We start from the raw sequence: 27,757 nt of genomic DNA on the forward strand, positions 1-27,757 counted from the left end.
GAAACACAAGAGAAGAAAAGGACCTACAAAAAAAACCCCAAAACAATTAAGAAAATGGTAATAGGAACATACATATCGATAATTACCTTAAACGTGAATGGATTAAATGCTACAACCAAAAGACACAGGCTTGCTGAATGGATACAAAAATAAGACCCATATATATGCTGTCTACAAGAGACCCACTTCAGACCTAGGGACACATACAGACTGAAAGCGAGGGGTTGGAAAAAGATTTTCCATGCAAATGGAAATCAAAAGAAAGCTGGAGTGGCAATACTCATATCAGATAAAATAGACTTTACAATAAACAATGTTACAAGAGACAAGGAAGGACACTACATAATGATCAAGGGATCAATCCAAGAAGAAGATATAACAATTATACATATATATGCACCCAACATAGGAGCACCTCAATACATAAGGCAAATGCTAACAGGTATAAAAGAGGAAATTGACAGTAACACAATAATAGTGGGGGACTTTAATACCCCACTTATACCAATGGACAGATCATCCAAAGAGAAAATTAATAAGGAAACACAAGCTTTAAATGACACAATAGACCAGATAGATTTAATTGATATTTATAGGACATTCCATCCAAAAACAGCAGATTACACTTTCTTCTCAAGTGCGCAAGGAATATTCTCCAGGATAGATCACATCTTGGGTCACAAATCAAGCCTCAGTAAATTTAAGAAAACTGAAATCATATCAAGCATCTTTTCTGACCACAATGCTATGAGATTAGAAATCAATTACAGGGAAAAAAACGTAAAAAACACAAACACATGGAGGCTAAAAACTACGTTACTAAATAACCAAGAGATCACTGAAGAAATCAAAGAGGAAATCAAAAAATACCTAGAGACAAATGACAATGAAAACACGATGGCCCAAAACCTATGGGATGCAGCAAAAGCAGTTCTAAGAGGGAAGTTTATAGCTATACAAGTCTACCTAAAGAAACAAGAAAAATCTCAAGTAAACAATCTAACCTTACATCTAAAGAAACTAGAGAAAGAAGAACAAGCAAAACCCAATGTTAGCAGAAGGAAAGAAATCATAAAGATCGGAGCAGAAATAAATGAAATAGAAACAAAGAAAACAATAGCAAAAATCAATAAAACTAAAAGCTGGTTCTTTGAGAAGATAAACAAAATTGATAAACCATTAGCCAGACTCATCAAGAAAAAGAGGGAGAGGACTCAAATCAATAAAATTAGAAATGAAAAAGGAGAAGTTACAACAGACACTGTAGAACTACTAAGCAACCTAAGAGACTACTCCAAGCAACTCTATGCCAATAAAATGGACAATGTGGAAGAAATGGACAAATTCTTAGAAAAGTATAACCTTCCAAGACTGAACCAGGAAGAAACAGAAAATATGAACAGAGCAATCACAAGTGATGAAATTGAAACTGTGATTAAAAATCTTCCAACAAACAAAAGTCCAGAATCCAATGGCTTCACAGGTGAATTCTATCAAACATTTAGAGAAGATCTAACACCCATACTTCTCAAACTCCTCCAAAAAAGTGCAGGGGAAGGAACACTCCCAAACTCATTCTATGAGGCCACCATCACCCTGATACCAAAACCAGACAAAGATACTACAAAAAAAAAAAAAATTACAGACCAATATCACTGATGAATATAGATGCAAAAATCCTCAACAAAATACAAGCAAACAGAATCCAACAACACATTAAAAGGATCATACACCATGAACAAGTGGGATTTATCCCAGGGATACAAGGATTCTTCAATAAACGCAAATCAATCAATGTGATACACCACATTAACAAATTGAAGAAGAAAAACTATATGATCATCTCAATAGATGCAGAAAAATCTTTTGACAAAATTCAACACCCATTTATGATAAAAACTCTCCAGAAAGTAGGCATGGAGGGAACCTACCTCAACATAATAAAGGCCATATATGACAAACCCACAGCAAACATCATTCTCAACGGTGAAAAACTGAAAGTATTTTCTCTAAGATCAGGAAGGAGACAAGGATGTCCACCCTCACCAATAGTATTCAACACAGGTTTGGAAGTCCTAGCAATGGCAATCAGAAAAGAAAAAGAAATAAGAGGAATCCAAATCGGAAAAGAAGAAGTAAAACTGTCACTGTTTGCAGGTGACATGATACTATACATAGAGAATCCTGAAGATGCCACCAGAAAACTACTAGAGCTAATCAATGAATTTGGTAAAGTTGCAGGATACAAAATTAATGCACAGAAATCTCTTGCATTCCTATACACTAAGGATGAAAAATCTGAAAGAGAAATTAAGGAAACACTCCCATTTACCATTGCAGCAAAAAAAATAAAATACCTAGGAATAAACCTACCTAGGGAGACAAAAGACCTGTATGCAGAAAACTATAAGACACTGATGAAAGAAATTAAAGATGATACAAACAGATGGAGAGATATACCATGTTCTTGGATTGGAAGAATCAACATTGTGAAAATGACTCTACTACCCAAAGCAATCTACAGATTCAATGCAATCCCTATGAAATTACCAATGGCATTTCTTACAGAACTAGAACAAAAAATCTTAAAATCTGTAGGGAGACACAAAAGACCCCGAATAGCCAAAGCAGTCTTGAGGGCAAAAAATGGAGCTGGAGGAATCAGGCTCCCAGACTTCAGACTATACTACAAAGCTACGGTAATCAAGACAATATGGTACTGGCACAAAAACAGAAACATAGATCAATAGAACAAGATAGAAAGCCCAGAGATAAACCCATGCACCTATGGTCAACTAATCTATGACAAAGGAGGCAAGGATATACAATGGAGAAAAGACAGTCTCTTCACTAAGTGGTGCTGGGAGAACTGGATGGCTACATGTAAAAGAATGAAATTAGAACACACCCTAACACCATACACAAAAATAAACACAAAATGGATTAGAGAACTAAATGTAAGACCGGACACTATAAAACTCTTAGAGGAAAACATAGGAAGAACACTCTTTGACATCAATCACAGCAAGATCTTTCTGGATCCACCTCCTAGAGTAATGGAAATAAAAACAAAAATAAACAAATGGGACCTAATGAAACTTAAAAGTTTTTGCACAGCAAAGGAAACAACAAATGAGACAAAAAGACAACCCTGAGAATGGGAGAAAATATTTGCAAATGAATCAATGGACAAAGGATTAATCTCCAAAATATATAAACAGCTCATGTACCTCAATATTAAAAAAACAACTAACCCAATCCAAAAATGGGCAGAAGACCTAAATAGACATTTCTCCAAAGAAGACATACTGATAGCCAAGAAGCACATGAAAAGCTGCTCAACATCACTAATTATTAGAGAAATGCAAATCAAAACTACAATGAGGTATCACCTCACACCAGTTAGAATGGGCATCATCAGAAAATCTGCAAACAACAAATGCTGGAGAGGGTGTGGAGAAAAGGGAACCCTCTTGCACTGTTTGTGGGGATGTAAATTGATACAACCACACTGGAGAACAGTATGGAAGTTCCTTAAAAAACTAAAAATAGAATTACCATATGACCCAGCAATCCCAGTACTTGACATATACCCAGAGAAAGCCATAATTCAAAAAGACAGATGCATCCCAATGTTCATTGCAGCACTATTTACAATAGCCAGCACCTGGAAGCAACCTAAATGCCCATCAACAGATGAATGGATAAAGAAGTTATGGTACATATATACAATGGAATATTACTTAGCCATAAGAAGGAATGAAATTGGGTCATTTGTAGAGATGTAGATGGATCTAGAGACTGTCATACAGAGTGAAGTAAATCAAAAAGAGAAAAACAAATATTCTTATTAACGCATATATGTGGAACCTAGAAAAATGGTACAGATGCACCGGTTTGCAGGGCAGAAATTGAGACACAGATGCAGAGAACAAATGTATGGACACCAAGGGGGAAAAGTGGTGGGGGTGGTGGTATGATGAATTTGGAGATTGGGATTGACATGTATACACTAATATGTATAAAATGGATAACTAATAAGAACCTGCTGTATAAAAAAATAAGTAAATTAAAATTCAAAAAAAAAAACAGACAAAAAAACATAACAGTCAACAAATTTAGAAAATGATGACATACCTTTTCTGATTCAGATTTTAATAAATGTTTTTATGCATACCTACATAGTTTTATTATATCAATAAATGTAATCAACTCAGAAAAAAAAAACCCATTCAGGATAAAACCTCAGCAAACAAAGAAACAGGAAGGAACTTCTTCAACCTCATACAGGGGATCAATAAAAACCTACAGCTATCAAAAAAGAAAAAAAAAATGTAACCAGACATTGCCAAATGTCATCTGAGGGGCAAAATCACCCCAAGTTGAGAACCACTGGCATCGGGTCAGTACTCAGAGGAAAAGAGTCACTCTTAAAAATTTTGCACCCACTATTTCCTTACATGAGTTTGAAAATATCTTTCTTCTCCCCTTTTATGTAATGCTGATGCACTGAGAACGCTAAAAGACCATCTATCATGATCACACTCGTATCTAAAAAAATCCTAGCCAAATTAAGATCATTTGGAAACTGAACCTTGTTGGAGAAAGGAGGCAGTTTGAAGACTGAGTTGCTACAAGCTAATAATTCATCTCTAGATGGATGAATGTATGTATGTATGGATGGATGGATGGATAGATATAGATGCAGATAGAGAGATCTACCTATATAGAGATACAGAGAGATTATGTAGAGAGATATCTATATAAATATGTAGCTAGTGAAATGTCAAGTACATAAATCCTGCATAATTGCCTCATGTCAAGTACATATGTCAAGTACATAAATCCTGCATAATTGCCTCATGTTTATCTATTCAGTATCCTCAAAATGCATAAACAGATACTATTTGAAAGAGTATTACATAGTCAGCTGAGGCAGAATGGCTCAGTACATCATTCACTAACATTTCAGAGTGGAGAATAGAAAATCATGTAGCATTACTGTATACTAAAATCTGTACTGTCCAATATGGTAGCCACTAGCTAGATGGGGTTATTTAGATATAAATTAATTTAAGTTAAATACAATTAAAAATTTATTTTTCAGTCATACAAATCACATTTTAAACACAAAATAACTACATGTGGCTAGTGGCTACCATATTGGGTAGCACAGATATACATCATTTTCATCATCGCAGAAAGTTTTATTGGACATCACTGACCCAGAGGATTCTACGCAACTACTTGCATAATCAGTTATTCATCTAACAAACATTTCTTAAACCTCTATGTGTCAGACATTGGGTATTCTAGACAATGGGTATACAGTTTTGTATAAAACTGAGTCCTTTCTCAAGACTACATAAGGAGCCAAAAGTGTTTTTGATAACTGCTGTTAAAAGTAGCAGACCCTTTGGAGAGTGTGGTTAGCCAGGCATAGCATGACCACTTTTCGACTCTCCTTCCTCTGGGGGTGCTGGTCCACTAGTGGAGAGGGGATCTGTATGAGCTACAGAAGGCCCACCAAGGACCCACAGGTAGAAATTGTTTTTTTCTATCTCCCTCAGACAAAGATCCCAGAACTTCCCCCAAATAATGGTATATTAATGAATCAACGAGTGTTTTTGGTTGCTTTTTAAATCAACAGGGAATTTCCTGTAACCCCAAAAGCTATGTTAATGACAACCAAACACAAGAGTAGCAAATAGTGGAGGAGTATCAGAGTGACTTAGTCACAAAGGTAAAAAATATCAAATGATAATTTAAGCAAGAAGCCAACCCAAATAAAACAAGGATTGGATTGTGCAATCAGTTAATGTTGATTTATTATAGATGAATCTAGGAAATACAGAAACAACAGATCACTGTGACCCACACCTATGTTCATTTAAATGCTGCAAGGCACTAAGAAACTTAGGCCAAAGGTGTTAATATGCTGCCACCTCCTGGTCCATGTTATTTTTAAAATATATTTTATTGTAATTTCATTTCAAGAGATGAAGTTACATGAGCTGTTTTCTAAACATAGAGTAGTATAAAGAAAACTCTGGCGACCTCTCTCCAATTTCCTCTTAAAATAACCCAAGTTTAAAATTTCATATATCCCTTCATATCATTCCGTCTGTATACAAACATAAACAGATATATCTGTTCGCTTATAAAGGGCTTACCCACATTTTATTTTTCAAAAATTGCATTATTTTTTACACTCACATAGCGTGCATACACACACACACACACACAATCACATGAGTATATCTGGGCTTTTGTTTCTGCCAAAATGGTAAACTAGCATAGGATACTTACTCCCTTCTCCAAATCAATCAAATCAGATAAACTAAGAATAAAGAAGTAAACATGGATTCTAGATCAGGAAATCATAACAAAAGTGAGACACTGGGAGATGGGGCCATCTCGAATGGCAGTATGTAGGAAGGGTGGGTGGCTGAAGCCTAGAATTTAATGAGAGAATAGTTGAAGGAAAAGCTTTTTAAGTTTTACTCTGTCCCCCAGCACCCTGACTTGCCCTGTATTACCTTGAGACAACGTTCACCTGCTTTTCATACCAGACTAGACTCAGCAATCCAGACGACCAATTTTGGAAGCATCAGGGTAAATTCATACAAAGGAGAGGAGTTTCTAGAAAAGGTAGCAACTAATCAGCCGCTTTCAGGTATTCTTTACCTCACCCTCACTCCTCCAAACCTCCAGGGCCGGTGAATTCAAGTTTAAGAACATGGTTCCCCCCCAGTGCTTCTTCACCTGAGAGCCCAGCTCTGTAGCTGTTAGTCTCACGGTCAGCTTTCACCTGCAGAGGAGAGCCAACACTGAGCTTCTCAGTCATGCTCGAGTCCCTCCCACCAGCTCATTTCTAGTGGCTTTGGTAAACAACATGGGCCTGTCCCTGGTACATATCCACAGATAGGTCTTCTGGCTTCACATAACATACCCATTCCAGAATTCCCATTTCCCTCAGCCTCTATTTTTTCCTCCAATGTCTGCCTGGGCAACTAGGGAACTTCTGCTTCACTCAGTCCTGACTATTGCTTCTTCCAGGCTGTTAAGATCAACTCTTGCAGCAAGTGTGCCCAATCTCCTTGGTTCTTCCCAGAATATTAAATTCCCTACCTCAAGAAGGTCAATAAATTCTTACTTATTCCAACTTCAATTCAGCCCTCCTTCATCATGCACCCTCAAAACCCAATGCCAGGACCAGGAGTACTCCTCTGTCAGCACATACTCACTAATTCTTACAATTTCTTCAGTGTGTAGTCTCCTTCCTCCCTTCTCAGGCTCAGCACATTCCTAGCTGAGTTACTGGCCTGATTGTCAATTGAGGAGGAGAGAATATCTCTTGAGGAGGCATCTGTTGCCTTGTTGGGGAGAGGGCTCTGCAGCATCTTTCACCATGGGAGAAGGGCTAGCTCTTACTAAGGAACAAGGGACTACTTCTGCAAACTCTGAGGTTCAAGGAATCTGCAGGACCAATACCAGTATCTATCCACCTGTCTCCATTTTACAATTCAAGGTCCCAGATTTTTCTCTACCAGGTCCCAACCTAAGCATAGCAGATCTGCTTTGACTAAGCATTCAAACTCTGGGAAACTAACTGTTAAATCTTTAGTCTACTCTTCCTCTGCAGGAGGTAAGCATCTCTCTGCAACTGGTTCTCATGCTTAGCCTTAACTGATTTTAAACAACCCTCGTTTCTCCTTATCTCTCTGCGGGGCAACAATACAATTTAGCAGTAACCAGACAATTCCACTATCTTTGTAGGCATTCTTCCTTCTCATCTCTTTTAATTGCCTGAACCATCACCCTGCAACAGGGTCCCCGCCACCAGGAAGTTTTCCCAGATCACCACTGGTGAAGTCTTTAGCAATTCAGTTGTCACCTTATGCTAGGGATTATCTGTGCCCTGCATGCCACTCAGAATGTCCTCTTTACCCAATAGGCAGGGAAATGAGTTTGTTGGTCCTCAATTTTCTGAGATCACTCAATCAGACCCCAAAGTTGGATTTGAGGTACAAGAGATTTATTGGGGAAAATTTCTGTGAAGAAAATGAGATACGTGTTGGAGGAGGCAAAGAGACCCCTCAGGATGCAGTTCAAGTCCAACATTTGTGCAGGAGAGGAGAAAGGGAGAAGAGTTAGAAAGAGTCTCACATGGCAGTGCAGGTCCAAGAAAATTTGGCTAAGCCTATGGGGAGTCCTCAAGTTAAAGACACCCATCAAAGAAGCCCCACATTTCCTAGGAATATTCCTGCCCTAACAAGCCTGCTGTGTTGGTCCAAGGCCAGGAGAAGACTGTAGGAAGCATGGTCTCAGTATGAGTGCTGTGGAGGGCTCAGAGCACAGAAGCTGGGGCCATCTGTCAGTTACATTCTCCTAGATGGGAGATCTCAGAAGCTCACTTCCACCATCACCACAACCATGGATCCCTGCCTAAAACTACGCACAAAGGTAGACTCCAGAAATGGAGTAGAAACATAAGTGAGAGGGAAAAAAAAATGACGACTACAAAAAAAAAAGAAGAATGTCTTTGTGACCTAGGATAAGGAATAGATTGTTAAAGTAAAACACAGGGAATATTAACTATAAGGCAAAAAAAAATAAAAAATACATGTGACTATTCACTGCTTCTGTTAGGTAAATAACAGTATGGATAGAATGGAAGTAGATATTTAAAATATTTAAAACTGAAAAGGTAATGATAACCTTATCAAAATATACAAAATACTCTTGCAAATCAACAAGGAAAGGAACAACCACATTAGAAATTTGGGCAAAAAATACAAAAGGGCAATTTTTAAAAAAGAAGTAAGCATATAAAACAAATGCTCAAAGAATTAGTGTTCAGAGAAATACAATGAAAATGAAAGTAAGCCATCATTTTATACCTAATAAGCAAGTAGAATAATGGCAAAGTGCAAGCAAGGATGTACACCGTTCATGACTATGGATGTTATCAGTCAATTTTAGTTAACTTATGTATACACATGTCCTCTGACCCCCAAATTCTATAATCTATCATATCATGCACAAAGTGAATTTCAAATTGTTTCTTTCTACATTTTCTTCAGATCAGATTAGCTGGAAAGGTTTTAATTTCCCATATAATTTCAAGTGCAAGCCAGAAATCAAGAACAGAGGAAGTTTTCATTTAATAATAGTTTAGCTATGAGAATAGGAGACTTACAGCAGAAGGAAAAACATACATTCTCAAGTAATGCTGTCAACCTTCACAGTCTTCAGAATTGATGACCCATCTCTATGTAATTGTTGAAGGACGGAGGGTGTTTTCTCAGAATAAACTTCCCTAGGTTGTTAGAGTAGGCAGCAAAGGATGACCCTAGCATTCTGTGCAAAATAAATGACATATGTTTCATCTCTCAGTGGTGCAGGGAGTAGAAGGAGAAAGGTTTTGTACATTACTCTTTTAATTTAAATAGATTCTCATATTTATAACTAATACCTGTAACTAACTGCACTAACTGGCAATTTTGATTGAAATAAATACATTAACACATTTTCTTCTTTTTGTTCTACTTAATGCAAAGTATAGACAGTATGATATCTATGCCTATGATATTCCTAGATTATAATCTAAGCCATGTCCTTTCCTTTCCACAGAACAGGGTAAACATTCTCCTGAAACCTCTAGGGCAATAGCTTTCATGGGGACGATCTCTCAGGAGATGGAGATTCTAAGTAAGTGGGATTCCAGTTATTCCCTGCTCACCTCAGCCAGAACTGCTTCAGTGTGATTTGTTTCATGTATTTAGCTTCAGCATAAAATTCATTTAGAGCAAATAGTTCCACTGCTTTGTCTCCCCCACCCCCAATAACCATTGTAATTCCTTGTTTTAGGAGGACATTTGTTATATTTTGTGACTTAGTAGAGTTGGAGTATAGATTCTTATATAATGAGAAGGTGATTTTGAAGAGAATAAATGCAAGTCATGACAATTCAATGGATGTGGGAGACCCAGGAATGGATGGAGGGGAATTAGAGAACAATATCTTGTTTGGGCATATTGAATTTGAGATATCAGAAACAGATCCACATAGGACTATTCCAGGAGGCAGAACTTTAAGTCAGAAGAATTATAACAAATATTTTAAAAGACTTGTGGGTCAAATGCACACATATGATATTTAAATCTGTCGTAGTGGATTAGAAAGCACAGAAGATAAACTTCATGATATGAATTTGGAAATGACTTCTTGGACATGACACCAAAAGAACAGGTGACAAAAGAAAAAATAGATAAACTGGACTACGTCAAAATTTAAAAATTTGTGTATCAGTGAACACTATTGACAGAGTGAAAAGACAACCCACAGAATGAAAGTTAATATTTGAAAATCATACATCTGTAAGGGATTAGTAGCCAGAAATATATAAAGAAACTCTACAACTCAACAACTAAATTCAAATTCAAAAATGGGTAAAGTACTTAAACAGCTATTTCTCCAAAGAAGATACACAAATGGCAATAGACACGTGATATGTTGCTCAACATCACTAATCATTAGGGAAATGCAAATCAAAACCACAATGAGATACCACTTCACATCCATCAGGATACGAAAAACAAAAAACAGAAAATAACAAGTGTTGACAAAGGTGTGAAGAACTTGGAACACTTCTGCACTGTTGGTGGAATATGAAATGATATAACTGTAATGGAAAATGGTATGGCAGTGTCTTAGTTCATTATGGTTGCTATAACAAAAATATCATAGACTGGGTGGTTTACCAATAAATATTTATTTCTCACAGTATGGAGGCTGGGAAGTTCAAGGTCAAAGTGCAGGCAAATCCATGACTGGTGAAAGCCTGCTTCCTGATTCTTAGATGGCCATCTTCTTGCTGTGATCTGACATGGCAGAAGAAGTAAGAGAGTTCTCTGGGGTCTCTTTTATTAGGGTACTAATCCCATTCATGATGGCTTTACCCTCATGACCTCATCACCTACCAAAGGCCCTACCTCCTAATACCATCACATTGGGGGTTAGTATTTCTACATATGAATTTTGAGAAAACACAAACATTCAGTCCATAACAAGTTGTTCCTCAAAAAGATGAAACATAGAATTACCATATGACCAATGATTTTACTTCTGGGTACATATCCAAAAGAACTGAAAGCAGGAACAGATATTTGTTTTGGGTTTTTTTTTGTTTTTCATTTTTCTTTTTTAAAAAAATCTATTTTATTGAAGTATAGTTGATTTACAATGTTGTGTTAATTTCTGCTGTACAGTAACATGAATCAGTTATACATATATATTCTTTTTCATATTATTTTCCATTATGGTTTATATCAGAATATTGAATATAGTTCCCTGTACTATACAGTAGGACCTTGCTGTTTATCCATTCTATATATAATAGTTTGCATCTGCTAACCACAAACTCCCAACCCACCCCTCCTCCACCCCCCCTTGGCAACCACAAGTCTGTTCTCTACGTCTGTGAGTCTGTTTTTGTTTCGTAGATAAGTTCATTTGCGTTATCTTTTAGATTCCACATATAAGTGGTATCATATGGTATTTGTCTTTCTCTTTCTGACTGACTTCACTTAGTATGATAATCTCTAGGTCTATCCATGTTGCTGCAACTGGTGTTATTTCATTTTTTTTATGGCTGAGTAATATTCCATGAAGAAAATCTTTATGATAAAAGATGGAGGAAGTTCATTGTGGTGTCCAGATTATTATATATTCTCTAAAACACTGACCCTTCAAGGGTTGGGAGGTTGTTTAGGACTCTTTTCCTTTATTGAGTTTGAAACCGGTAGCTGTACTTTTTTCCCGTTACACCTTCTTTTCTCTCTTCTCTTACTCGTTATTACCATTGCTATTACTACAACCAGCAGCCTTCTCCCTTCCTCTCTTCTCAGTTCAGCTTATTGAATCAATAGCTATTTATTAAGCACCTAATGTGTGGTTGTGAATCTGCTCTAGGCTTGAAGAGCTGACATCCCAGCTGGTTAGACTAGGGTTTAAAGCATGAGACACACCCATGGAGTAAGGAGTCATTGATTAGTAAAACAACAACACTTCAGTGCGTGGATTTTGCAAACTCTGTTTTGGCTTCAGAGTGAGCAAGTAGATGCCTGGCTCTCCGCTGTGATCCAGAACAGCTGGTTGAAAAACTGAGCAGGGGATGAGTTTGGTACCACTGAACTTACAGCCTCTAGAAGAGAACTGATAGGCTGAGTGAGGAAAGGATTTGCTTCATTCTGCAGTGAAATCAAGTTGCAATTTAGTATCCTGACTTATTTTCTCTTGATTTTGCCATTAAAGCATGTTGTCTTCTTATAATAAATCATTAATGGGGTCACTAAAATAATGGAGGAAAGTAAGGTAAGAAAACCATAAAACCATACTTTGCTAGGACTAATGATGCAATATTGCCAAGAAATTAACAGTCTTTTTTCATTCCTTTATAGTAAGGGAAAACAAAAGGAGTGACCAGTTACATAACCTTTCTCATGAAAATTTTCATACAGAAAATGTACAGAATAGGCAATGTAATACCTCCAGTAGCGACAGAGTAGAGATTTCTCTTATCTAAAATGTAGTAATAGCTCACATATCAGTGTTTAGGGCAATAAACAACTACATCATTAATTTCTACCTTAGAATCATGAATGATTTCACCTTCTATCTCCAAAAAGGGACAGATATTTGTATACCCATGTTCATAGCAGCATTATTCTCAATAATCAAAATGTGGAAGAAACTCAAGAGTCCATTCACAGATGAATAAACAAAATGTGATATGTATGTACATAAAATGGGATATAATTCCACCTTTAAAAAGAAGAAATCCTGACACATGCTACAACATGGAGGAACCTTGAGGACATTATGCTAAGTGAAATAAGCCAGTCACAAAAAGACATACTATATGATTACACTTACATGAAGTACCTATAAAGTACTTAGGGCCATCAAATTAATAGAGACAGAACGTAGAATAGTGGTTAGAGGCTGGGGGAAGGGGGAAATGGGGAGTTAGTGTGTAATGCGTACAGAGTTTCAGTTTGGGAAGATGAAAAACTTCTAGAGATGGATGATGGTGATGGCTGCAGAACAATGTGAATGTTCTTAATGGCAAAGAACTGTACATTTAAAAATGGTTAAGATGGTATATTTTGTGATCTGTATATTTTATCACATTCAAAAAGAGAGACAGAAAAGGAGGGAACAAAGAGAGAACAAAGAAGATATCCATGTCAAGACTGAGACAGAAATTGGAGTTTTAAAATACAAGCCAAGGAACTCCTGGAGCCACCAGAACTAGAAGAGGCAAGGAAGGGCTCCCTTGAGCCTTTGGAGGGAGTGCAGTCCTGATGACACCTTAATTTCAGACTTCTGGTCTCCTGAACTGTGAAAGATTACACTTCTGTGTTTGTGGTAATTTGTTACAGCAGCCTCTGGAACCTAACACAATGATGTAGGAATCAAGGTCATCAGCTAAGAGTGAGAAGTGAAGGGGTTTGAGAAAAGAGGAGAGGTGAGAAATTGTTGACCAGGAGTGTGGGAAAGGGAACAGCCTACAAACTATAAAATGACTGTCTGTAGCACTAGGAGCCCACTTTAGGATCACGGACAGGAATTTAAAATTAGATCAGTCAGTTTGTGTGTTTTTCTAGAGGCTGGTTTATCTGCACAAGGGTACAGGTGAGGAATCATAAAAAGTTGGCTTTATCCAAAGTTATCTTTTCATCAAGAGAGTACAAAGTAAAAGAGAAGTAAAGGAGTTGACGATGTTTGTAAGGAAGTAATTTTAATAAATTTTTTTAACTGCTCTAATCTCCAAGTACCCAAAACATACCCTGGCACATCATAGGAACTGGGAAAATATCTATTTAATGAATTACTGAATGCCATGATGTTACTGTGTTAGGCTTCTCTGAAATAACCATCACACAATGGAGTCTGAGCTACTATGTACAATGACTCCTAAGCTATGTGATGCTTTCCATCTGTTCATTTCCAACATGACAACACTTGTTTGTCACCTGGTATCAGTCCTGTAATTTCCCCTTAGCAGAGAGAGGACAAAAATATCACTTGAAAAGAAATATCATTCAGAGAAATATCTTACATCTCACTCAAGAAAGGTATATTGCTATTGTCTCATGATATAATCCTTATGCATTATAATAGTTTTTAGTATTCATATTTCAGTATTTCATATTCAACCAGTTAGTCCTCTACCCTCCAGTAAACAAAGGCCCAGAAACCTAAGAAGCCAGATGACGTCAGGGCCTATAGAAAAGTTCCAAGCAAACTTCTTGCCATGTTCTGCCATGCTGACATTCAGAGTAGTCATCTTTTGATCTCAGTACAGTTCTCTGTTCAGTTCTTATATATGCCAGTTAGTGTGGGTGGCATATTACATGTACTGTTACATTCATTCCTACAATAGCCTGGAAAGCTGTTATTAATTTCATGTACAGACGAGGAAGCTAAGATGCAGAAGAGCCAAGCAGCAGCTATGTGGGGAGCCAGGATTTACAGTCAGGTGTATCTCCCTCCAAGTCTGGGCTCTGTCTAACAAACAGGCCTTCTTCCACCAACAATGGAAGCTGTGATTTATTACCAGATATCGTGCTAGGCAGTTCCACACACATTATGTTGTTTAATTCTCATAAAAGTGTTGCACATAAATGGTACCAGCTCATTTCATATAGAAGGAAACTGATGCTCAAAAGATCTAAGTAGCCTGTCCAGGTTCACATAACTTGATTATAATCAAGGCTAAACACTAAGTATATTCATATTTCATGTAGCTGTTAAAAAGAATAAGGTAGGTAGATCTGTGTCTCCAAACACAGAAAGATCTTCTAAATATTAAGTAAATACTTAATACTTCATGTAGCTGTTAAAAAGAATAAGGTAGGTAGATCTGTGTCTCCAAACACAGAAAGATCTTCTAAATATTAAGTAGAGAAAGAGCAGGTTGCCCAAGGGTGTTTGCATCATGACATTGTTTAATTAACATTCATATATGTTTTTCTATGAATACGTGTGTGTATGTGTCTGTGTCCGTAAATGCTTAGTATGTTCCACGAAAAGATGGACCCTAATAACAATGGTTGCTTCTGAGGAGAAAGAAATAAATCATGATTAGGACATGGTCAAACAGAGTTTCAGCCTCATTTCTTATGTCTTAATATTCACAAAGAGTTGGTATTCATGTTGTCTAATTGAAAATATTATTTGTTTCCCTGATCTTCTCTTTTTGTTTTCTTCATTATAATAAATCTCTCTCTCCCTCTCTCTCCCTCTCTCCCCTTCTCTGTGTGTGTGTGTGTGTGTGTGTGTATACATACACACATACATACATATATGTATATAAATATAGAGATATATATGTATAAATATATATTACATAAATATAAATTAAATTACACTTATTACATTAAGTCATTTAGGGAAAAAATCTGGTTTGATATGAATTTATTTGTATGTACTCTGAGAAATAGGTATTTGTAAAAAGTAAAATGATTATGTATTAATAAACTCACTATACCCCTGATACATGGAGATAGCTGTTGTTCAACAAAAATTTAAGGAGTATTTCCTGAGTCATATTATGAATCTCGGTTTTAAGAATATCTGATTGTTTTTATTGAGGGCTTTTTATGTGAAGGTTTCTTTAAGATATTTGTATACCTGCCAATAATCTTCTTTAAACTCTTAATCCTAGTGCATTCCTAAAGTATTTCTCATTCAAATCCCTGTAACCAGTTCCTTCTCCTTTAACAAAATTAGTCAATACCAAAAAAAGAAATATTGCTTTCTTGTTGGGACTATGCTGTCTCTGGAGCTATTCTATGGGTTGAGGCTTCTCTGTTCAGACTTGTCAAACTAGTTTCATTTCAAGTACTTGAAATTTGTTCCCTTATGTCTTCCAGCCATAGACCTCTAATATATCTAGAGATGTCATATAGTTGATTAGAAAGTCAGGTTGAGTGGGCGCAGACCTCTAAGATCATATTCTTCCTCCCACAGATGATGTATCGGTAAGTTCAGTTTTGTTTAGTAATGGCTTGTTTGCTCTACTGTCTGTCAGTGGCTAGATTCCCAGAATGTCGGAGGACTGCCTGCATTGGATGTTGTGAAATTTGTGGAATTATTATAGCAGCTGGATTAATTAATCTCTGTAGTTAAAATCAATATTTTTGTATTAAAAATCATTATTAACATTATTTCATGTCACCAAGTTCAACAGTTGGGATTTTAGAAGAAGTTAATGAAAAACTATATTACATTGTTGTTTTGACTGCTTCTGATTTTGGAGGGGGATGGGGGAGAAAGGTGTTAATTTGTTTTAAGAAAAGCCTCCTGTCAGTAATATGACTAAACTTAGCTTCTGTAACACTTTCCTTCAGTTCCTTTTCCTCATACCTTATAGTCAGTCATTGGGAACTAATGCAGATTGGGAGGTCAAAATCTGCCGAGACACCCGCCTTCATAGATATTTCAGGACTTCTTGGGGGGAGAAAGGAGACGACATCCTGATTAGGGAAACTGTTTACTCTCTAAATTTTTTCCTGTTAAATATTAAAGAGGAAAGAAAACTATAAATTATTTCAAGTTTTTTTTTTTCAAAGTAAGGTTTGCCACATGTAAAGGAGAGGAAAAAAATAAGATTTCTTGGCATAAACTTTGATACAATTAAAATAGTGATTTTAAACATCAATGACAGTAATATTTCAAGATTGCTTAGATGTATGCCATTTTCAAAACATTTTTACACATTTTATTTCATTTAATAGTCAGGACACCCCTGTAAGATCAGCAAACAGTTACCAATTACCATTTTAAAGTGGTGAATCTAAGAGAAACAGATCTTAAGGGGCTTCTCTGTATCGACAGAGTTGTGATGTCAAGATCAGAGCACTGCAACCCACAACTCCTTAAATCCAGTCTTCCTGGACTCTTGCAGCTTCTCTAGGTGGCAAGGATTCCATCTGGGGTCTTTCAGAGACGAGAACTTGACACTAGGTCAGCCCCTAAATTAGTGAACTTCACTGGGCTTCCTTCCCCACTAATAAAATGCACATTTGGATCAGTCCTTTAGTGAGCAAATAGTAATTGCCAGAGGGTCTCTGACATCCTTAGGCAGGGTCTACAGTGCTTCACACATAATTGGCACTCCACATATTTGTTGAACAAATTAATGAATAAGCAAATGTAAATATCTAGCATTAGTGTTTTGCTCATTAAAATTCATTGAATTTGAAAATGCATATTCCATGTCTATGGAAATCATGATATTATAGAGCAGTAGTTCCAACCTTTCATATTTCACATTCTCCAAATTATTCTTTTAAAAAAATCAAGTCTCATGATTATGGACACCAAAAATCTTCTTTTCTAATGCATATTTATGTGTTTAGAGGAATGTTTTCAGTTTAAGGGAAGTAAATTATAGGAGTAATATTGGGGGTCAGTGCAATTGTTCAGGACATCCATGACAAAGAAAGGGGACAGTGAGAAACACTGAATGTTTATGGTTTCTTTAAGATAAAGTAATGGAACATTAATCCAGGATTTGGAGGATTTGCAGGAGATGGCCAGGCAGTCTTAAGGATTGAGGCAAAGCAAATGTTTAATAATTACTGTGACGCCCTATGTCTCACCTACACTAATTTTACAGTACATTCTATAGTCGTGTCGGCCATCCTTACTTCTCCACTAACAAGAAACTCAGTGTGGAAGCTGTGTCAAAATGTACTTGATTCATATCTTTGTTGTTTCTGGTCTGTTGAAACTTGGATCTCTTTTCTACGGGTTTTTGACCCTCCTCTCTACCTTTCAGAGATAGTATTTAGTGTTCCAACTTTGCTGTGAATATCCATTTGCATTTGCCTTTAGCAATATCCATACCCCTACTCTTTCCTATAAATTGATTAGTTGGGTGATATATTCACGGAAAATCTCAATTATTTCTCTTATAAAAGATAAAATATCAAATGACTTCTTCATCTGAGATTGCTGTCCTGTTCCCAGATGACTGGCATCTCTCTCTTCCTATTGCCATTATTTTCAGCATTGCTTAATAAATGCAAAAATTAGATTTCTCCTTGTCATTATCCTCATTTAGAGAAAATGCTTCGCAAGCACTCATGTTGTACATTTTAATTTCATTTTGAATACTCATTTAAATCAACTTGATAATTTGCCAAGTTCATTCTCTAATATACTCAAAAACTATATCTTCAGAGTTAAAGCCAAAATAACAAGGTAAAACCTCCATGTTACTTACTGATCACTAAACTTTGTGTAAATTATCAATTAAATGTTACTGTTTTGTTAGTTTTTAGCAAACCCATAGTGCTTGCTGGGTGCCACATATGCACCACATTATATTACCTCATTTAATTCTCACAACAATTCTATGATTAGGTACTATTATTATCTCCATTTTATAGATGAAAAAGTAACTAGCCCTACATCACAGGCTAATGAGTGGAAGCTGGGATTTGAGGCAGTCTAGAACTCAAGCCTGAGCTTAACTATTAGGATATCCTGTTTTTTTCTTTTTCAAGAGAAAAAATCAATTTTTCCATTTTAATTTAAAATTTGAGTAAGAGATTCATAATGTTAGTTATGCAGTAAAGCTTTATCTACATATGTATTCATATCATTGAGATTTAAAGGCTAGTTTATAGCATCCTCTTCTTTCTTTTGCTTTTCTTCTTTCCAATTGTCTGTCATACAAAGAATAATGTATTTGTAGATAAAATAGGGAGGCTGGCAAATATGTATACAAAATACTTGGAAACCAAGATAATAGAAGTTTATGCTCAGATAAGCATATATGAATCTATAGTAGGTGGTAGTTTATTTGTAATTACTGTAATAGCATCTACCATTTATTACCTATTTACAAAATATTCATCATTTTCCATATATTATCTCATTTATTTACAATCCTCATATGAGTTAGCTATTATTATCCTATTTTACAGAAAAAGAAAGCAGCCCTAGATCATAGAGTTATTGAGCTTTAAACCCAAGCTATACACAACATCTTACCCCCAATACATTCATAGCTGTGCCTCTGAAACATCTGGGCAACGACAGGAAATTGACCCACTACGGATACAAAAATAATATAAGCAACAACTGAACAGCGTACTACTAAAGGCTTTCACATTCATTATCAGAGTGGCCTGGTTACAAATGGTACTGATAGATTTGAAGTCAGAAAGATAAGCCCTACCCTTAGCTTTGTAACCTGTGTTGATTTTCCTCTCTGATCCTCAGTTCCTCATTAGTGAATGGTGATAAGACACACCTCACCAAGCTGTGGCAACAAATACATCAGATAGCTCCTATGAAAACTCCTGACCCAGAGTAGGAATTTGATATGTGCTAGAGTCTTTCATATACTCGTTTCATTGCCTCACATCCTTGGGTAGTATTTATAATCACCATCTTACAGGTGAGAAAACTGAAATTCAGAGAGGTTTCATTAACTTCTCAAGATACATGTTAAAGAGTTACAAGCATGGACTGAAGCCAAAGTCGTTTGACTCTAAAAGGTAGGGCAGATCTGCAATACAAATAGGCCTAGAGAAGGTTTGTCCAGGCAGGTAAAAACTTAAAGGAATTTAAAAAAAACCTTTGTCTTGGAAAAACTGTGTTTTTCTTTACTATCACACTATTAGCACACACAATACTTCTGACATCAGCTGGGTAGGGTTTTCCCCCAAGCAATTCTCCAACACTGGCTGGGAATCCTACAATTCAATTCAATTATGACAGTAACCAGAGTTAGTGCAGGCCCCACAGGTTAAGGGCTCAGTCCCATAAGACTGCCCGTGCCGCCACTTCAGATGTCAATCCCAAGTCCCAGTCGTTACCTGTGTTCCTGACTGGCGGGCTATAAAATGGAGCTTCCTACAATCCCCTCCTCCGATTTGATTAATTTGCTAGAGTGACCACAGAACTCAGGAAAACAGTTTACCTACTAGGTTACCAGTTTACTACAAAGGTTATTAAAGGATATGTATAAACAGCCAGATGAGGCTGGTGAGGTCATATATGGTGAGGTCTAGAAGGGTCCCCAATGCAGGAGATTCTGTCCTCAAAGAGTTGAGATGCTCTCTCCTCCCAGCACATAGTTGTGTACACCAACCCAGAAGCTCTTTCATCATATACGACTGGGATTTTTGTGGAGGCTTCATCACATAGGTATGAATGATTATTAACTCAATCTCCAGCCCCCTTCTCTTCCCAGAGGATAGAAGGCAGTGGTGGAGCTTAAAGTTCCAAGCTTCTAATCATGGCTTCATCTTTCTGGCCCCCAGAAAGACTAGCCCCCATCTTCAAGCCATCTAGGAGCCCACCAAGAGTATCTCACTGGAATAAAAGACACTGCTATCACCCAGGAAACTCCAAGGGCTTTAAGACCTCTATCTCAGGAACTGGGGCCAAAGACCAAATATTAGAACAAAAGACGTTCCTAGTGCTCTTCATCACTTGGGAAATTACAAGGGTTTTAGAAGGAACTGGGGGCAGAGACCAATATATATATTTTCTATTATTTCATAATCTTTAACTCTCATTTTTGTTACCTTAATGGAAATTTGTTATTTGTGATATTTTAAATATTTATAGAAAAGAAGTTTACAATACTTAATTATTATCATCCATATGGCACAGATTGAGACAAAAGCATTATATGTTGTATCATGAGTTACATGAGGGTAGAAACCATATTTTATTCATCCTTGCCTCCCTAAGCCCTGCATGATTCCTTAAAACATAATAAAGACTCAATGAAACGTTGTGGAAAAGAAAAATAGTTGGGTAAATGGACAGATGGATGAATAGTTGAATGGATACATAAAAGGACAAATTAAAGGACAAAGGAGGAATAAGAAATATTGCAATATATGATTAATTCTCAGTAGTCTGCTAGGACATATTTATAGTATATAAGGCTGTGATCCAGGCATTTGTATACAAACAACTCATTTTGCACACATGCATAGACTCCTAGCCTAGACCTTAACCTCTAACCTGAGACATATTTTACAAACCTTAATAGGTGGGACTGCACCTTGTGTCAAAAACATGCTAAACTAAACCAAACACACATATCACACAACTCCATAACATCTGGTGCTGTCTACCCTTTCTAGTAAATTAGAACATTCTGTAATAAATTTCTGTTTTGTTACTGAATCTCTTTTTCCCTTATTAATAGTGTACTTGTAAAACAGGATTTCCATTTCATTGTGTCACTCAGGGCCACCCAGGACACATTTTTTGTTGATTAACATTGCATTTTAAATATTTGGGGGATTTCCTAACATACTGCCTATCTAAGCTTTCTCTTGTGGGGCCACTCCAAGATGATCCTAAATTCCAAAATGCTACTGGTATAAAAATTACCTACCATGAATATTCTCAGGGTGAAATGCCCACTTTCTCAGCATGGTGAATTTCTAACAAGTGTGTAATATTAAGAAGAACAAAAATACTGATAATAGCTCATATTTATATAGCATTTACTATGTGCTGGTCATTTCACATGAATTAATGCACTTAATTTTCATGGAAATCCTGTGAGGTAGGTATTAATTTCATCTCCATTTTACAAATGGGGGAACTAAAACAAAAAAGGGTCAAATATGTTGCCACCTATTACAGAGCTAGCAAGTGGCAGGGCTAGGACTTGAACTCTGGTAGTTCAGCTCCAGAGATTGGGCTCTTATCCTTAATACTATACCACCCCCAGGAGAAGTGAGTTCAATCATGTTGCATTAATTTAAACTAACATGTGACTATGCTCTACCTCTAGTGCAAAATCTAAGTTCAACACCATTTAAGAAAGACTTTGTGGGACCTCCCTGGTGGTCCAGTGGTAAAGAATCCGCCTTCCAATGCAGGGGATGTGGGTTCCATCCCTGGTCAGGGAACTAAGATCCCACATGCCACGGGGGCAAATAAGCCCACGTGCCACAACTACTGAGCTCGTGCGCCTTAATGAGAGAGCCCGCATGCTGCAAACTACAGAGCCCATGCGCTCTGGAGCCCGCATGCCACAACTAGAGAGAGAAAACTAGAGAGAAGCCCGTGTGCCACAACAAAGAGCCTGCACCGCAACAAAAAGATCCCACATGCTGCAAAGAGGAGCCCACATGCTGCAATTAAGACCCAACGCAGCCAAAAAAAAAAAAATAAAGAAAATATAAAATAAAATAAAATAAAATGAAAGACTTTGTGCTAAACTAGCACAATAAGACTCCCTATTTTGCTTATATATGAAGGTGAGAGAATTAAATGCCAGTCATTTCTTAGAATAAGGCTAGAGAATGCCTCCTTACTGAATCAGGACAGGGAAACCTAGAAGGGATAAGAATCTGAAATTCATTTAACTCACTAGGGCTGGGTAGATGTTAGAGGAAAGATGGAGCTGCCAGGATTTGGAGTAAATCCAGCCCAGAAGGTCAGATGTGATGAGCAGTGAGTAATTATGTTCCTGTCAGGAACTGTCAGGGGTGGGAGTATCCCTCCAAGAGAAAGAAGTACATCCATGTGGAATCCAGGAGAGGTATTCTCAATCCCCTTTGGGTCACGTTTTCTTCTTCCAGCTCAAAATTCTCAGTTATGTTCCCTTTTTGCCAGTGTGCCTAATTTCCACCCCTGGGACCAGGGTGAAGGCATTTCCCTAGATACGTGAAGAAGTTGAGTCTTGTCTTTTCTGGCATCCTCATTTTCTTTTTCTGAGTCCCCTGAATTCAGCTCAGCCTGAAACTCTTCATTATTTTCTATAGAAGATGTTCTTTGGTCTAGACTTACAGTGGTATTTTATTCAATTTTGCCCCTCTCTCTTTGTCCCAACCCTCACTCCATTCATATCTGGGAGTTAAATATAGAAGGAATATCAGAAGTTTTCTTTGTTTCTTCTTTTTTTTTTTAAACCTCCTGACAATAAAGCATTCCATGGATTAGCACACTGGTGTAAATACATCTAGAGCCATGTTTTCAAAACTGTGTTCTGTGGAACATCAGAATCCCATGAGATACTACTAGATAGGGTGATTTTTAATGAGCACATTTGGAAAACTTTTATTTCAGTCCAATTCATTAAATAGTATTCAAGTATTTACCAAGAGTCAGATAATGTATTTGGTACTGGGGTTGTATCAGAGAACAGGATATATGCAAAACCAAGGCAGAAATACTGCCTCACCTTTACTCCCTTTTAAAACCATTAAAGGCTCTAAGACTTCTAGAAGTGAGAATCCTATTTAACTTTCTTTAACCCATTTTTTTCCAAACCTACTTAAATATGGGAAACCTCCCTTTACCCCACTACCTGGGAACACTTCTTGAGAAATGCCTCAATGCTGTATATGACTTACTCACTGTATTCAAGATCTTCCACACTTTGGGGCAAGAAGATAGGTGTACACATAATATCTCAAGAAATAAAACTTATAGGGAACATGTGGCAGCATGGAAAAAGTGTCAAATTAAATTAAAGCCTCCAAAGTTTACAGACAAGCCCAAATATGGTAATTAATTCTCCTCGTACATGCCTGCTTTCACAGCCCTCTTTCCTTCCTCCTCCTCCCTTCTAGATGACCTCTGCTACTGTCTGGAGAGGGATAAGGGAATGCTAACTTCTTGAGAGTTCACAAGAATTTAAAGCCAGTAGAAAGGAAGAAGAAGTGAAAGCAAAAACAAATTCAAGACTTGACCACAATGGACATGGGTGGTCCCTCTGGTCAGTAAACCAACCTCTGCTTTCACTTCATAAAGCTGTTCACCTGCCTTTTATGCTTCTTGATGTTCCACACATTATTCATTTGGATTAATAGGAAGCCTGTTCTGTAAAAGGAAAAAAATCACTCTCAAAAGAAAATATATGATACTACAGAATAAAAGGGCTTCTGAGTCACAGTGGCCAGAGCTAGGTTCTGCCTCTGCTTCTGGCTGCATGAATTGAGCAAGTTGTTCACCCGTAAAATGAAGATAAATAATTCTACTGACAAGAGCATTTAAAGGATAAAATCAACACATCCTACGAAGTCAGTACTTTCTAAATAGTAGCTCTTGTTCTTATCACTTTTAGTACTAAATGGTCATTCTAAAATAGTCACAGGAATATCAGAGTATATTAGGTCACCACAAAAGGTTGCTTTTCTGTAACAAATGACTGAGTTCAGCCACTCAAAGGGAATGACAATTTTCGTTGGTGGAAGGAGAGTTTGGCACTTTAGTTCTATAAGAACTTTCCTCCAGGGATGGGAGCCAGGCTAGGAAAAGAGGAGCAAATTTTCTGCACTATCTCCCAGGAATTCAATGCGTTTAGCACCTTTGACAGTTTATATTAGGAGTTCAGTAGACTTGTAGGTTGGCCGGGGAAACTAACCAATAATTTCTTTTTAAATCAGATAGTATATCTTAAACACCAGAAAACTCTCTCTATGAAGATTTATGGGAACATAACCTGTCTGTAAATTGGCATTTTTATAATAATCACATGTATCTACATTTGTATAATGGTAACATGTAACTACAAGAAAGCAGAAAAATAATCCTGAAAAGGAAAGATTTGGAGCTTATAGCAAAATGATAAAGGGCATGTAGTTGACTGTGGAGTGAGCCAAAGTTACTGCCTTCAAGGGAGGTCTTTATAGGAAAAGGAAGATCCATGTGGAATAGGGGGTCCATGATGTCTTCTGCTAACTCAAGTCATCTTTGAACTCACATATATAGAAGTCATCAGCTTAGAGGGGTTTTTTTTGTTTTTTGTTTCTTTTTTAAAATATTTATTTATTTATTTGGCTGTGCCAGGTCTTAGTTGTGGCACATGGAATCTTCGTTGCCACGTGTGGGATCTTTAGTTGTGGCATGCTGGATCTAGTTCCCTGACCAGGGATCAAACCCAGGCCCCTTGCATTGGGAGCATGGAGTCTTAATCACTGGACCACCAGGGAAGTCCCCAGCTTAGAGTTCTGTTACTAAGGAAATGAATATCCCAACTCTGATCATTAACAATTCATACTGCTCTATATATTCTTCAAGGTGTATATCTTTCGGTCTTCAAGATTGCAGAAAGCAAAGTCACAAAATTATTAATATTATCACTATGTTTTTATTGATAACATCTTTGGAAAAATCATGTCATAAATACACTCTTCTAAACACTGAATAATCAAAGTTAATGAAGGTGTAATGGATATGATAAATTGGATTTCACGCAGATTATAGGTTACGTTACTCTGAATAAATATCTTCTGTACTTGCCCTCTCCTTAAAGGAATGCAAAGTGCTAATTACGTCATGATCAGGGATTACTTTTAGCTTTTTTCCTACTTTAATTTAGAAGAGTTCACTTTGTATTCCCCCAAGTTGTTACTTGAATAAAACAGTCGTCTTCTAATTTTATGCTTAAAATAGAATTCCCTTTTAATGAAATAGTTCTGCCCCAACTCCACAAAAATTAGAGAAGGTTTTAAATCTCACATGCTTTTCTTTGAAGGCTGTAGATTTCTGTCCCTTTTTATGAAAGTCATAATATTTTCAGTTGTGAAAAACTTATAAGATCCTCCAAGATTCCCAACCCTTGGGGTATACACTCCTTCACCCAGTTATTCAAACACTAACCTAGGTACTGCTGTGAGGGGATTTTGCAGATATAATGAAGGTCTCAAGTCAGTTGACTTTTAAATGGAGAGATTCTAATTTTTAGGCCTAACCTAATCAGGTGACACCTTAAAATAGAACAAGGCTCTACCTGGAGAAAGAGATTCCGAATGTGAAAGAAATTTGATGGGAGGGAGATTCCCCATTGCTGGCTTTGAAGATGGAGTGGGCTACAATGGCAAAGAATGTGGGTGACATTTAGGAGCTGAGAGGCCTCTGACAGCCAGCAAGGGAACAGGAACCCCAATTCAGCTTCAAGGAACTGAACTCTGCCTGAAACCTAAGTGAGCCTGGAAGAGGGTCACATACATTAGATGAGATTGCAGCCTCAATCGACACCTTGATTTCACCCTCCTGAGATCCTGAGCAGAAAACTCAACCATGCCACATACAGAACTGTGAGCGAATAAGTGACTGTTGTTTTAAGCTGCTAACTTTGTGGTAATTTGTTACACAGCAACAGAAAATTAATAAACCAGTGTTTGTTTTATGGGTGCAGGTAAAGCAGGAAAAAAATGCTTGAGCATCTCTACCTACATACAGGCTAGATTCCAAAGGCTTTACTGAGTATATTTCCTCTCAAATCTACAGTGATATTATGCAAATCACTAATAGGACCTCTCCAGAATGGGAGGTTGATGATGCATATTTGTTTTCATGCCTTGCTTGTTCATAGTCATAAAAGTTGATATTAAGTTGCAAGTTTACTCATATACGATTAAGTAGTTACAGCTTTAACCCATGGCTCTTGCAGCTTTTGTAATTTGGCCTTGCGCACCTGTTACATTCCCCAAAAGTTTTCTCAAAAGCAGAAACACTCTGACAGCTGATCAATGGTGTTTGTTGGCCACCATTTCCCGCTAGATGTTAACAGCTCCTTGTATGCCATTTGTGAACAAGACTGCCATGGCACTTGAAGCAGTGTATCAGTGAGTGTTGAACCACTCTTCTGCCTAGTGTCTCACAGCCTGTAATAGTGTGAGTTTGTGTGCATCTTGGTGGCGGGGATGTGATCTTCCTGCGTCTACTTTCTCCATTTGTCCTACTCAGAGGAACTGTGTTATCATGGGAAGATAGATCTGAAAGCTTATAAATCTGCTTGAGGTCTAGCCTTTCTCCTCTGGTCCACTATTGGTTTTGAATGACTTGAAGACACACTGATAAGATTCTCTAAGATAATAAATGGTCAAATAAATGAAGAATGAATAAGTGAAGAGATGAATATATAAATAATAAATCTAGTTAAGAATTAAAATACAATCAATGGGGAGGTACTCTGGCACTGAGAAAAAATAGCATACTATAAGTTAGAAGACATGAGTTTGAGATGACTACTAGCTTTATTATACTGGAGAAGGCACTTAATCATCTCTAGGCCTCAGCTTCCCCAACTGGAAAATGTGTTACATTGTACTAAATAGTCTGTAAATTATGCTTCACTTCTGAATCTAGGTTTTAAGCCAACTAAGAGGCTGATTAATGTCATATCCCATGAAGCTTCTGTTTGTTGTTGTTTTTTTAACATCTTTATTAGAGTATACTTGCTTTACAATGGTCTGTCAGTTTCTGCTTTATAACAAAGTGAAACAGTTATACATATACATAAGTCCCCATATCTCTTCCCTTTTGCATCTCCCTCCCTCGCACCCTCCCTATCCCAGCCCTCTACATAGTCACAAAGCACGGAGCTGATCTCCCTGTGTTATGTGGCTGCTTCCCACTAGCTATCTATTTTACATTTGGTAGTGTATATATGTCCATGCAACTCTCTCACTTTGTCCCAGTTTACCCTTCCCCCTCCCCGTATCCTCAAGTCCATTCTCTACTAAGTCCACATCTATGTTCCCATCTTGCCCCTAGGTTCTTCTGACCATTAACTATTTTTTTCTTTTAGACTCCATATATATGTGTTAGCATACAGTATTTGTTTTTCCCTTTGTGACTTATTTCACTCTGTATGACAGTCTCTAGGTCCATCCACCTCACTACAAATACTTAGGTTTCATTCCTTTTTATGGCTGAGTAATATTCCATTGTATATATATGCCAC

At 37.1% G+C, this 27,757-nt stretch overlaps 2 protein-coding genes across 6 annotated transcripts in view; both read left to right on the forward strand.

The window, feature by feature from the left end:
• Nucleotides 1-27,757, forward strand: part of TMPRSS11D (transmembrane serine protease 11D) — a 256,137-nt gene that overhangs the window by 89,709 nt on the left and 138,671 nt on the right. The window lies entirely within an intron of this gene.
• Nucleotides 15,397-27,757, forward strand: part of TMPRSS11A (transmembrane serine protease 11A) — a 54,892-nt gene continuing 42,531 nt past the window's right edge. The window contains exons 1-2 of one of the 5 annotated variants that reach the window (XM_082390252.1): nucleotides 15,398-16,052; nucleotides 23,637-23,782. Coding sequence is in view for 4 of the 5 variants with exons in the window: in XM_082390251.1 (XP_082246377.1) it covers nucleotides 16,042-16,052 (11 nt within the window). In the remaining variant the exon portion in view is untranslated. Of the gene's footprint in view, nucleotides 16,053-23,636; nucleotides 23,783-27,757 lie in introns of all 5 variants that reach the window. The other 4 variants (XM_082390251.1, XM_082390250.1, XM_082390254.1 and 1 more) reach the window with 4 other exon arrangements.

This window comes from Balaenoptera borealis (assembly GCF_965194805.1).
Source record: "Balaenoptera borealis genome assembly, chromosome: 4".
NCBI lineage: Eukaryota > Metazoa > Chordata > Mammalia > Artiodactyla > Balaenopteridae > Balaenoptera > Balaenoptera borealis.